We start from the raw sequence: 13,608 nt of genomic DNA on the forward strand, positions 1-13,608 counted from the left end.
CTCTACAGAGATTGCTTTACCTGAATAGACTTCAGCTCCTATTGGATTTAGTTTCATTAGCCTTATGAATACTATTCATAATAAAGAGAAAAATAAAAATAAATGTAGCATTTAGGAGAAGGAAGCTAAAGAAAGCTGAGCTAATTTCTCTTGAAAACATTTGCATTAACCATAATATTTAATAATAGTCCAAGAGAAATACTTCATTACCCCTCAGGAAGATATTGCTAGAAATCCTGAGTGCTATGACAAATCCTATAATTATCATTATTAACATCACATTATAATGTTCCCATTCTCAATAACTAATGCTATGAACAAGAATAGAAAACAAAACGAAACCCTCTCTTACACAGCCACAATTTCAATACCAGCAACCAAAAAAATGGAAGATAATGGGCTTATTGTTAAAAATTTAAAACATAAGAGATAAAGATGATTCTTATGTAACTTGGCAGATTTCTTATCTTCCCTCCAAATTCCCCCAACACAAACACTGTCACTCCTAGAAGATTTTCTCTGAAAATTTTTTAAAAAAGTGAAATTGCCAAACTGTGACATCTCACTAATCTGTAAACTGCATTCCCATTTTGGTGAGTCAGATTGAAGGAGCAAGGAGTCAATCAGGATAAAATCATGGGAAAGTTCCTGCAGAGAGAAAAGTAGTATAATTGGATGCAAAAGTAACATAGAATGTGGAAAAAAGTTTGAGAATCAGGCATTGAAGAATGTATAGCCCAAGCAAGAGACAAAAATAATTTCCCTACGTGTGTGTGCTTTGTTATGTAAAATAACATACTAATGACATAAAAATCAACAACACAAAGGAATGAGGAAAACAATAATACAACAGAGGTGGAAGAGGTGATTGATGAGGTAGGGAAAAACATGCCAAAATAACCTACTCTGGTTATATACAAAAATGTTTTAAAACTACAGCTTCTACTCTGAGTAACAGAATATTACAGCATGTTTGGTTTCAATTATGGGTCATATGTTTACAGCAATTACAACTATATTTTTTGTCCATGGGAATCTTACTTTATTGTTTTTACCATGATGTTGTCCTTCACCAAAACTTGTATTTTTATTGTTACTGAGGCAACCAATAATTTTATCTTTGATGTTGAACTTTTTAAATGATTTTACATTAGCATTGTCAAATAGAGTATTATGAACTTTCAATAGCTTTACATGGATTCTTTGGACTGCATGAAGAAATCAAACCACTATTGGAATTAATTCATTTTTGATTTGAAGCATTTAACAATACTGACATAATTCTGGCTTCATTAATCCTTAGTGAAATTTTTCTTTTGCTAATGGAGGAGCATATCATCAGCTACTGCTTCATTTGTTGTTTTGTTTTGTTGTTGTTGTTGTTGTTGGATTTTTTTGTTTGTTTTTACTTGCACAAGAAAACTTAGGATTTAACATGAGTGAAAATGAGTTAGAATAGTTATGTGACCTAAATGAAATGTATGGTTCAGCGTGATATATTAACACAGCTTTTGCAACTAGTAGTGACAAATAATTATCTTTGGAAGTAATTGTTTTAAAATTTCTATCTTTTGAAATAGATACTGATGCTTCTTCAGCAAAATTGCCTCGTATTTTTCATGTGGTAAGTGATATTTCTGACCCCAGTGGTGGAGAGTAAATGTTATTGAATTGCTGTACAAGTTATATATTCACCATCAATTTGCTTTAGCAATAGAAATTAAGTATTCACATTTTTAAATTAAATATGAACTTTTAGTTTTAGCTCTTTGCTCCTAAAAAGATATTTTTTTGCAAAGTTTAAAGAAGAAAGATGTTCCCAAACAATAAAATGAATAGTTGTAGATTTAAACAACACGACATGTGGCCAAGCCACTGTAGCAAGAGCATTTAGATTAATATTTATATGCTGTGTGCCGCCCTCAATTTTAGGCCCATATTTTATGTACACCTAATCAGTAATTCTAAATTCCACACTATCTCCACCAACTGATAGTTTGGGGTGTATTATTGCATCTTGCAAGCTGTGGAAATAGCCATAGCAGTACTGGCTAGGTTAGAATGACAAATGACCCTCCACCAAGTTTTGAACATGTGAGCTGTCCTACTGCTTGTATCTGAGTGTAATTTGTTTTCCATGATCCCTTTGCAATAAAAGGAGTAGTTCCATTTTGTTCAGGCAGGATGACCAAAGAAAGGATAGGATATGGCTTGTCTTCTTTCAGATTTAACACTGGTTAAAGTGAAAACTCTGTACACTATACATGTATGTCATACTCCACTAGATGAAACCATAGCAAAAGCAAAGTGGTTTCCTGAACTGATCATCACTTATGTTAACTCAATTATTCATTATAAATAAAAGGTGAAAAATCTAAGACAATTACCAAATGGGACTGGATGCTGAGACAAATGGAATAAACCAAGACATATGATTACCCTGTGGGTGAGAATCTAGGTCATCTGTGTCTTTCAGTAATGTTGTCCTTGACATAATGGATAAAAGTTTGGAGCATAACTGCTGATTCAGGAGTGATCAGCTGCTAAAATATTTAGTTGAATGTTGTAACAAGAGAATATTTGGATTGTTTTTGAGTTTCATTTTCTTTTTGTTTATTTTTTTCCAAACAAATGTTATCAAGAGAACTAAAAAAATAGTAGCAATTGGGACCCCATCAAACTTGTATAACGGATTGTATGGAAAATGTTGGGCTTACTTGCTAATAAGTACTGGAATGTGTTAGATGTTTCATTTATAAATCAATTAGAAATTTCATTTGATTTCTTATATGCCTGTAAAGCTGGGAGAACTGGAATGCTCACCAAATCTAACTCACTAAAATCTAAGTTCTTACTGAATATCTCCATTTCAATTTCTCAAATATTTTAGAATGTATTTATGATTAATTTTCCTTCCAGAATTATATGATGTAGTCAATTTAATATACCTTACAATTTGTAACTATTTTATATAAAAATATTCAAGTTTCTAACCCACGACAAAATCAAAGGTCACAGTTATTTGTTTGTAGTCTTAAAAATGTATTTTCAGGTTTTATCATATGAAGGTATTAACAGATGGAGTAAACATAAAAGATGAAATAATTTCTTCCGAACCTAAAGGACACTGGACAATTTTACATTTTAAAATAAAGATTTTTTAAATGATGAATACAAGATACAGAAATATCCAGCCAGATATTTAGAAGTAGTTTTGAAGACAAAAATAAACAAATAATGTTAAAGCCAATATGTGGATGTCATATACCATATTTTTATTTAAACTTACAACATTTTTTTTCTACTAGTAAAATTTGAAATAGACGCATTAGGAGAAATAAATAGGAAATAAATGTGCTTCAATATTTTTGGCATGTTTCTTCAATGAATACATTTCCAGTTACTGTATTCAACTTATCCCTAATCCATAGTAGGTAACAGTAGAAGTCAAATTTATAAGCTAAATGTAGGACAAAAGGTCAATAAATAGCATAGATATTGATATAGCAGGTATTGCATTAAATTTCTAGATGTAGTAGGTATTGTGTTCACGCATAATATTAGTAGAAGCCAGGTCCACAGGTTGGTTGGAAAGAAAGAGACTGGCAGCTCCTAGAAGAGAGGTAGGTCCGGAAGGTAAAAGCTGGATCTACAACTTAAGGATGAGAAAGCATTGGGGCCACAACCCGCCGGTTGGAAACCACTGGATCCAAAGCCCAGAGACGGGAAGCCACAATCAAAAGATGGAAAGTTACTTGGAGCCAAAGCCCAGAGGCCCAGAGACACAGAGTAAGTCGTCTGCAGGGAATGAAGAACATGGAGGTCCTCCGGTGGTAGCAGGACATCTGGCAGGGACCGGACACCACATGGAATGTCTGGCACCTGTTGGGATCACAGCAAGTCTCCTGACAGCCAGTGTAGAGAGAGGAGTCCAGACGGCAGGAGCTGGGAGAGCAGCAGTCAGTGCGGTAGACCAGGTCGCTGGGGTAAGAAGAGCCACAGGAGGAGCCTGAGTAGCGCAGGTGGTCCCCAAGGGAGAGGGAGGAGAAGTTTCCATAGCAGCGGTAGTAGGACATGTTGACAGGACATGTAATTTACAATGGGAATACTCTAAGTTTGAATGTCACTTTTTCAACAGAGGCATTTATATAACCTTATCATTGACTGTGTCATCCACATGGTTTATAAAAACTAGTCACCTTCCTCTTTTTAATTGAATTGGAAAGATCAGCATAGTTATACATATGTAGTATTTGTGGTTTTACAACTGGAAAGTGCAGTCATGTTTGTGCCTTGGAATTCAGGTAATAGTATTGAATTTTCAAAGCTCTTAGTCATCCTTCTCTACCAAAGGTCACTGAGCACATCACTCAGAAAACTTTAGATGTAGTGTCTGGGCTGAGGGAAGCTGACTTAATTAAAAATAATTGATACCCCTTTCAAAGTCTGTCTCAAAATCATTGCCATCTGGATAGCAAAGTTGCTAACTGATCTACTCAAAGTCATTTTTTTAAAAACAAAAACATACATTGATTGTTACCAGGAAGTGGAAAGTTTACCTAATGGACAGTGCCATCAGAGAGCAGCAATGGTAACATGCAGATCCAAATGAGAATTTTTTTTTTAATTGGATCTCTATTTTAATGGCTTTAGTGAAATATTAACTGAGAGATCCCCTTATTTCTGATGTCCCTGCTTAAAATTGTATGCAAACTAATGAATCAGTCTTCGTTTTTCTGTCTTCTGTGTGTGTCTTTACTGTAGAATGAGTTAAATATTAAATATAAATGTCTTTATATTATTTTGGAATGTTAGAGGTTATTTATCTAAGATGCTAGAAAAAAAACATTAAAAATGTGGCAAAAATGCCTAGTATTTCTCTCTCTAATCAGAGGTGATATTTACCACTAAAAGGATTCCCCAGAATCTGAAAAATGCCCCTGTTCTATAGAAAGTTTATAAGGTAATTGCCTTGAACTTTTGGAGCAAAGGAGTCATCTTAAGGAGATTCTTCCTTTGCCTCAGAAAGTGACATATATCACTTTCACTTAAATTGTTTTCAGGTGTTTCTGACAAGTATTATAAAATTTCTAAAATGATGGTCATTTTTTTTTTGTTGTTGTTGTTCTATGACTTGTATTCCACCTCTGTGTAGTAGGCTAATGAAGATTGACAACCTTGAAGAAGAGGAGAGATTAAGAAGGTTTATCTCTCTGTGGCTTCTGTGCTGTTTGATTTGTTCATTTCATAGAAAAACATTTCCCTTCTACTTTTGAACAAAAGTGCTTGGGTGCACAAACCTCCATTTTGTTGAGAAAAAGATGTTCAAAATTATGTAATATCTGATCTCATAGAATATTCTTCCACAGAAATAGCTTATATAAGAGTGGATGACATTGAAGCAAGCAAATTCAATTTAGCTGAGTTAAATATTTATATGGATGTTTTGATGTTCAATAATTTATTAACAAATAAAACAGGAAGGTTTGGAATCTACTAGAATGTTTTTTCTATTCATAATTAAGAAGCCTAATAAATAAGAATTTTTTATTACAGAAATGGAGCATGTATTATGTTACCTAGTATATGCAACATGATTGAAGACCAATTTGTCTACTCAAAACGTTCAGACTCATAAAATCTACGGTTTGGAAGGGAGTTTTGCAATTACCTTCAGTACTCTACCATGTTGGAATCCCATTTACAATACCTTTTTAGGCGGATATCTAATAAGTGCCCCCAAGATGGAAATCTCAATTACCTGCAAAAGTACCTTGTTTTAGATTTTTAGCTGAATCTTTCCTCAAAACTTCCACTTAGTAATTTCAAGTCTTCATAGAATGAGTCTCAACTCATTTCCATTGGACAATACATCAGTTTTTGAAGACAGACGTCTTAAGAGATTTGCCTATACCCACAGGTTATCTTAAGCCATCCCCTGTACCAGGCACTACTCTATTTACAGTTAGCGATGATGAACTTTATGGGAGAGTCTAGAAAAGTACTTATACTAGTCCTCTAGGCAGAATATATATACGTCATTTGATATATTTACCACATCAGAGGTCCCAAAATGATTCATTCTCTTTTTCACATTATCATGCATTTTGATACCCTCCACTCTCAGTTCAATTTATAAAGATCATCTGTAACTATGAATTTTTCTAACTTGATCGTTCTCTGAAGTTTACCTGGGGTAGACACTTAACCTTCTCTAATAAAAATCCCACTCTATGAGTGTAAACTAAGGGAATAAAAGCACATTTTTAATGTATACTGCTTATCATTTACTTCTCAGTAACATCAACATGACCAAAAATTACTTACACTTTATGGGGATAGAGATTTTTTTGAGAATTAAATTTATTGATGAGTTCTTTCAAGAAGCAAGTCAACTTCAGAACAAAAATTTCTTAAGTATTTTTATAATGTAATCTTCAAAGCACTCCTGCAAATACTGAACCCTTATTTTTAAATCAAAAACTCATGTACACAAGAGCAGCTTGGGTACCTGTGCTATAAGAAAACTAGAATGTAAATGTGTTAAACACGCATTTAATGTTTGTATCAATTGAGGATTGTAAGTGGGTTATTTCTTCCATAAGGTACACAAGATTTGGGAGACGGAGCAGATATTGAGGGTTTCTTTTACTCACTTTGGTTGCTAAACTTTGAACTAAATAAATGTCCCCTCCAGACTACAAAGTATTTTGTAGAGCCTTAAACACAACAAAATTCTCACTGTGTTACCCATTCAATACAATATCTTTAAGGATGGGATGAATAAAGCACCAATCTTATACGTACAAGTATAGTACAATAACATTTTTGCTTCATGAACAATTACTTTGAAAAACTAATGCAATTCTTTCATTTAAAAGTCCACGTTCATAAAAAAAGGTCTTTGAAGGTTAATGCATTTCATTTTGACTAGAACCTAATTAAGCGTTCTTATTAAACTGGGCACAAGCTATTACACCCATTGCTAGAGTACAGTATATAACTGTCCAATATAGAAGGTAACATTCACACTCACAAACTTCCCTCTGCAACTCAGTTGAACTTAAAACTCCTGACAACATGTCTTTCAACTGCAGTTCTGGAAACTTCTCCTCCCTCTCCCTCGGAGGTTACCTGGGGTACCCAGTTTCCACCTATGATTCTTTCTACCCCAGCAATATAATCTACCCCCACCCCAGCACTTTCCACCTGGGCTCCTCTCTCCACGGTGGTTGTCAGGAGACCTTCTTTAAGCCCATCAGCTTCCAGACACCCTGGGCTGTGACCAGATCCTACCAGACATCCTACTTCCATCCAAAAAATACCATCTTCCACAGTCCCTGCCAAACAAATTACACTGGATCTCTAGGTTTTGGAAATACTGGCCTTGGATCTTTTGGTTATGGAAATACTGGCTTCCAGTCTCTGGGGTATGGATTCAGCTTCTGCTGCCCAACTCACTTTTCTTCCAGGAATTGCCAGTTGTCTTGTTACCAACCAGCCTTTAGCTCTCGCTTTTTTGGATAAATTTACTGAATGTCTCCCGTTACCTCATGTTTATATCTGCACTTTATGAAACTTTAACACTCAGCCTCTCCAGCATCTTTGATTACTAACCATCTGCAACACTAGGACTCGCTATCACAGTCCTCCCAGAAGTAACAAAGTAACCTTGGCCTGTAACCTTTTCTAAATCAGGCATATGAGATATATCTTGAATTTTCATTCCTATGTCAATGCTCTGAATCATTTCTGTCACTATCTTAATAAGATTCTTATTTTCCTCCTAAGATTCTTTCACTTAAGTGTATTTCAAAGAGATATGGCATTTAAAATAAACTTATTTCTCTAACATGAATTATGACATTCCTTTTTTTTAATCCATATGGTACATTTAGTGAATGCATCCAGTAACTTCAACTGTCTTCATTAGCTAAACACCTTGTTGTTTTCTTTGTTTCATAAGTTTCATTAATATTTTGCTGGGTAGAAAAGAGGACGTTTAAAGAATCTAAATATATGGCATATCTTACGTCTTAACAGATTTATATCCCTCAATGGGTGCATTTGTTCATCTAATTGCTTTAGAAAATTTTGATTTTAGGTAGGCATTCGTTGAAAAATATTTATTGTGTTCTGGTTCTAGACCAGGCATTTATGCTGAATGAAGACATAAATTCCCTGCCTTCACGGAATTCACACACACACTATTTTAACTCACTGCCATGTAGCAAGTGCAAAATGGTGATAAAAACATGTTTCAAAGGGAACACAAAGAACAGGAACTTCAAAGAAGGGTGAGAATATCACACGAAACTCATTATTGACAATAGTAAGTGTAAATTACCAGTTTGCATAAAAATATAAATCTTGCTGTTCTAATGTGTTAGTTGTGGTCCTTTGAGAAATAGCTGCTCTCTAGGATTTGACATGACAGATATTTATTGGGGAAAATACCTGTCAGTGAAAATGGGGAGGTTGCTGGAGAATTCTGGGAGATCCAGCAGACAACAATGCAGGTCTGAACTCAGGAGGGAAGGAAGGAAGGAAGTTTGCATTAGAATAATCTTCTTCAGTCAGTTCCAAGAAAGTTTTGGTAAGTCACCCGCAAGTCACAGAGATGGGCCTACCTGAGTATCCCTGCCAAGCTCAGTCACTGGCCAAGAACAGGGCACAGCATGACCTTGGCATAAGCGCGGGGGTAGATTCAGAGACTGGCAGCTGGGACTGTAAGTCAGTTATGCTCCCTGAAGTGGGAGATATGAAAGCTACATTTTTTAAAAAATTTATTTATTTTTGGTTGCGTTGGGTCTTTGCTGCTGCCCGCGGGCTTTCTCTAGGTGCAGCGAGCGGGGACTGCTCTTCGTTGTGGTGAACAGGCTTCTCATTGCAGCGGCTTCTCTTACTGCAGAGCACAGGCTCTAGGTGCACAGGCTTCAGTAGTTGTGGCAGGTGGTATGTGGGCTCAGTAGTTGTGGTGCATGGGCTTAGTTGCTCTGTGGCATGTGGGATCTTCCTGGACCAGGGCTCGAATCCCCTGCATTGGCAGGCGGATTCTTAACCACTGTGCCACCAGGGAAGTCCTGAGAGCTACATTTTCATAGCTTCCATGTTCATGAAATTTATTCTGATTTCAAATAAGCCAAAATAATGACAAATAGTAAAATAATAACTGAAAACAGACTTTTCCATGAATTAAGTTCAATATACTTTATTTTACTTTCATCAATCAAAAAAATTAATTACTATATTAGACCCTATATAGGATTCACTGAGTGAAAGTCAAACCTTACAACTGAATGTGAAAAACAATTGAGAATTATTGGATGGCCATCTTTGATTTTTAAATGCAAGTGATGTATTAAACAGATTGGACCCAGAAGGGCATAACTAGGAAAGGGTTTCCTTTTTCTCGTGCTATGGAACTTCACTCTTGACCTGCAGACTCTAACTTCTCTGAATTTCTGAATAATACCTTGTGCAGATCTATGATCACATTAAGATATTAAGAAACATTTTATTCCATATTAGTAGTTAAGTTTACTCCAGTATAAATTAAAAACCAGTCTTACAGCCTTATTAAAGCTCCTCCCTTTTTCCTGGGTTCAAGCCTGTCATGTGATTACGTAGGCCGCCTGTGACTTGGAGGGGCCCAGCCATTTTATTTACCCGCTTTGCTCTCCCTTGTTTTCCATTAATGTGCTCCTCCTGGCTTCTCCTCTTCAAGCCAAAGAGAAAGGATGGGAGGAAAGGAAATGACCGCTGAGCCCATCTGTCTCAATCCGCTTTAGACCACCTGTGTCAGCATGAGCTAGTTGATTCAGGAAACTTTTCCTGGGAAAAGATGAGACTGAACCAATAAATCATTTCACTGTATGCTGCAGGAAACCCCTGTAGTATTGAATACAACAGTCTGCAGACCTGAAAAACAGCTCTCTAATTAAGCAACAGTTAACTTATCAAGACACTCGTGTTGGTACCCTCTCTTTGCCATGCCCATCAATTCTAAACTATCAGCTAATAAATTTGCTCAGTGCCGATCAATTCTGTGCCTTGAAACCATCTGAGCCCAAGATCTCACTTCTAATGTCTGTCTATAGAGACGCAGCTAAACGCCTCCATGCAACGGTGTTCCCTTTTCTGCAGGAAGTTTGAATACACTTCCTTTTGCTTAGTTAACAGATTGTCTGGTGATATTCTGAGACGTTCAAAAGGGACATCAAAAGTCTTTCCACTTAGCCAGTGCTAAGTGTTACCTATGGTTCTGTCTTTGCTATTGAATACCCCCACTTATCACTCATGTCTGAATACTAGCTCTTTTCTGGGGGTATGTTTTCCAGAAACCACCGTCTTACCACCCACCCCACTCCCTGGGACCCTCTGCACTGAACCATCACCCTGACAGCACACACTTCCATAACTTCTCCTCGCCCTCAGTTCCTGCTCACCACCAGGGCTGCACCCACCCAGCTTTCCTCTGCGAGGATCCATTTGCTGTGGCGCCAACCCTCTTAGCCTAAAGGAAACACACACACACTTGCTACACTACTCATGAAAGCAGTCTGGCAGCATGCTTCTGATATGCAGAATGTCTTCTTCTCTGAAGGTCTTAATTGGTTGAATGAGCCTGCCCATATTAGTGAGAGCAATCTCCTGAAAGTCAACGGATTATAAACGACAAACTCATCTGCAACCTGCCTTTACAACGAGAACAAGACTAGTATTTGACCAAACAACTGGGCACCATAGCCTAGCCAAACTGACACATAAAATTAACCTTCAAAGTCTCCGTTTTCAAGAAAATCTGGGCTCACAGTTTCTGTTTCATCAAAAAATATAGTTTAAATTACTGCACAAGACTGAAGGCGAGAGTAAATTAAAATTTTACTTAGAAGCAATCTTCCTCTCAGTTTATAAAATTATTTTCATACTTTTGAATAATCACTTTCTCAGATTCTTATGTCTAATTTGTAAGAGAGATTTCTAGCACAATTTCATGATCACTCACTAGAATAACTAAGTCTCAATAAGATGTCTACATTTGTTCACAAAAATAATTTCTTTTCTGCTAATGAGCCCTCTGGCCTCTTTAGTGTGGTTCTGCTAAGAACACAACTCTGACCCAGCTGTGCACAAGAGACTTATTAGGGCAGAGGGCAATGTTCAGAGAATTTATTTCCAAGATCATTTGTAATCTATTTGCTCAACTTATGCTATTTCTGTCATCATATTTCTCATATTTGCTTCTTTCATGCCCCCATTTTTTTGTCATGCCCGTCTTTTATCATTTTCTACTTTTCTGCTTTGTTTCCTGCACTGTATACATGTATTCATTCTCTTCACAGTTTCCATAACTTTTGGCGCTATCAACATTTAGGATGGATACTATTTTGTTAGGATAGGGCTGTTTTGTGCATTGTATGACGTTTAATAGCATCCCTGGTCTCTTCCCACTACCATCCCCTCTTCACCCCGGTTGTGACAAACAAGTATGTCTTCAGATATTACCAAATGTCCCCTGGAAGTGAAATTATCCCTTGTTTAGAACCACTGATTTAGATGGGTATTCTGAGAAGGAGCTGTTTGGGATAGTTCTTAACTGCGAACACTGGACCTATCCCACATTTGGGATAGGGCTAGAACAGTAAAATTGTAATAATACTTTATTCCATGGATTAATGAGGTGTTATGAATGATGACTACCCAATACATATATTTATACTTCATAAATCTAAAATAATGTCGAATACTTACTTGGCAATTATTATTCCACTATTGCACATAAATATAGCAGTTGTGATTATGTTTACAACTATCACAATTATAATGATCTGCTCAAATGCAATTAGAGAAAAGAAAATGGTATGTTTGTGACAAGCTTCTCAGCTCTAGAATGTCTGTCTGTTGGGATCACACCTATTCTGATCATCCTAGACCAAAAAGTAATAGTAAGACTTAGTTATCTTCTCACTCTGTTTCAAATAGTCAAGACCAATTGAGGCCAATTGCTGGTTTATAGACTCTGCTGCAATATCTCTTGGACATTCTGAGAGCTTTCTTCAATTTGTCTGACTCATTCTGTGTACTCCACAAAAAAGACTTCAACTCTTTTAGTATCTGCCAGCAGTGATGAAGTTGATCATAAACTACATTTCTTCAATTTGAGGCTTTGAAGCTGACATCACAGGTTTTACTCTCTAAGTATCTCAACATCTCAATTCAATTCATCATATGGGTACTTTACTATGAACTTCTTCAGTTGTCTCTACCAAATATTTCATGCTAAATATTTCATCTACTCAAAGAGATTCATATTTCAAACACAAGAAAACAAGTTTATTTAAACAAACATTTATTTGTTCCTGCTGTATGACAGGGTTTATGCTAGGTCCTGGAGAATACAAGTTTAAGTAATAATGTAATGAAACTGACACACAGCTATCAACAATACTGTAAACTAACTATAATTTTAGTTAGACTGATATAATCTCACAAGACAAGACAAGAAGATTGGAAGACATTTCCCAGAAAAACTAAAGCTCGAGGTAGGACTTAGAAGATAATACATTTGAACAGGCAGATTAAAGTCACAGGAAATAGGACAAGTGAAATAGGCAAAGAGTATGTATGAGGATACTCCCTTGCCTTTGTGTGTGGAAAAGAAGCTTGAGCTTGAACTAGAAAGGTTATTTGGCCATGGGTATCATAGTTACAAATTTAGATTATATTATATAAGAAACTGGAGATCAATAGAAATTTCTGAGTAATAATTTTAGAATTTCATTCTGTCACCTCAATTTAATGTGCATTTTGGGGGGCAGATTTTTAAATGAGAACTTTCATTTGATCGTTTTAGTCGACATTTTTTTTGCAATATATTTGCAATTCACTTTTTTTTTCATATTTTATCATTTGGAATCATTCTGGCCAGAAAGGTATTAGAAATATTTTGTAGTTAAGGGGTTATATCCTTTTTATCCAACTCTTGCCAAGTTGCCTGAAAGGAAGCCCCAAGATAAGAACTGTATCTTCTTCATAATTTGTTACTTTCAGAGTATCGTTTAATAAAGTGCTAACAATTGAGTCACTCTTCTTTTAAGGGAGCACAGCACTTTAGTTATAAATTATTTATTAAATGTAGAAAACTACCTTGATATCTTCTGTCTCTCAGAAGTTGTCTTGATCGACAAAAATCTCTGTTATTTCCTGGTGTTTCTGACATGTATCTTATGTTGCAGACAGGTCATTCTTCCTGATGAACAGGAGAAAAGTTTGGAGACAGAGCAATCCTCTCAAAGGAGCTGAATGTTCCATCTCAGAAGCAGCACATATTTCTTCTTAATGACAATTTCAAGCATGCTTGTGTATAAGGACGTTTTGAACAATGTCGCTCCATTAATACCAAATTATATTGTTAGGTTTTTATTGCTGGCTGAAAAAAAGATCACCACATTTAAAAAGTTTCATTGTAGACAAAAATAAAAAGTATTTATCACAATTACAATCATTAATTCATCCACTTTTATGTTACTTTTAAAAGCAGTAGTCTAAATTTTGAGGGCTTTCATTTTTTTTTTTTTTTTTTTTTTTGTAGTACGCCGGCCCCTC

At 35.9% G+C, this 13,608-nt stretch overlaps 1 protein-coding gene and 1 pseudogene across 1 annotated transcript; one reads left to right on the plus strand and one right to left on the minus strand.

The window, feature by feature from the left end:
* Nucleotides 1–3,560: 3,560 nt before the first annotated feature.
* LOC102973175 (keratin-associated protein 13-1-like) lies at nucleotides 3,561–4,076 on the minus strand (annotated as a pseudogene).
* A 3,004-nt stretch (nucleotides 4,077–7,080) lies between these two features.
* On the plus strand, nucleotides 7,081–7,527 carry KRTAP15-1 (keratin associated protein 15-1). Its single transcript, XM_024120060.1, has one exon. The coding sequence runs from the start codon at nucleotides 7,081–7,083 to the stop codon at nucleotides 7,525–7,527; it is 447 nt and encodes a 148-aa protein (XP_023975828.1).
* The last annotated feature ends 6,081 nt before the right edge of the window (nucleotides 7,528–13,608 follow it).

The sequence above is a fragment of the Physeter macrocephalus genome, chromosome 8 (assembly GCF_002837175.3).
Source record: "Physeter macrocephalus isolate SW-GA chromosome 8, ASM283717v5, whole genome shotgun sequence".
NCBI classification, from domain to species: Eukaryota; Metazoa; Chordata; class Mammalia; order Artiodactyla; family Physeteridae; genus Physeter; species Physeter macrocephalus.

Coding starts and splice junctions, on each gene's coding strand:
- KRTAP15-1 (XM_024120060.1), top strand. CDS start 7,081: ATGTCTTTCAACTGCAGTTCTGGAAACTTCTCCTCCCTCTCCCTCGGA.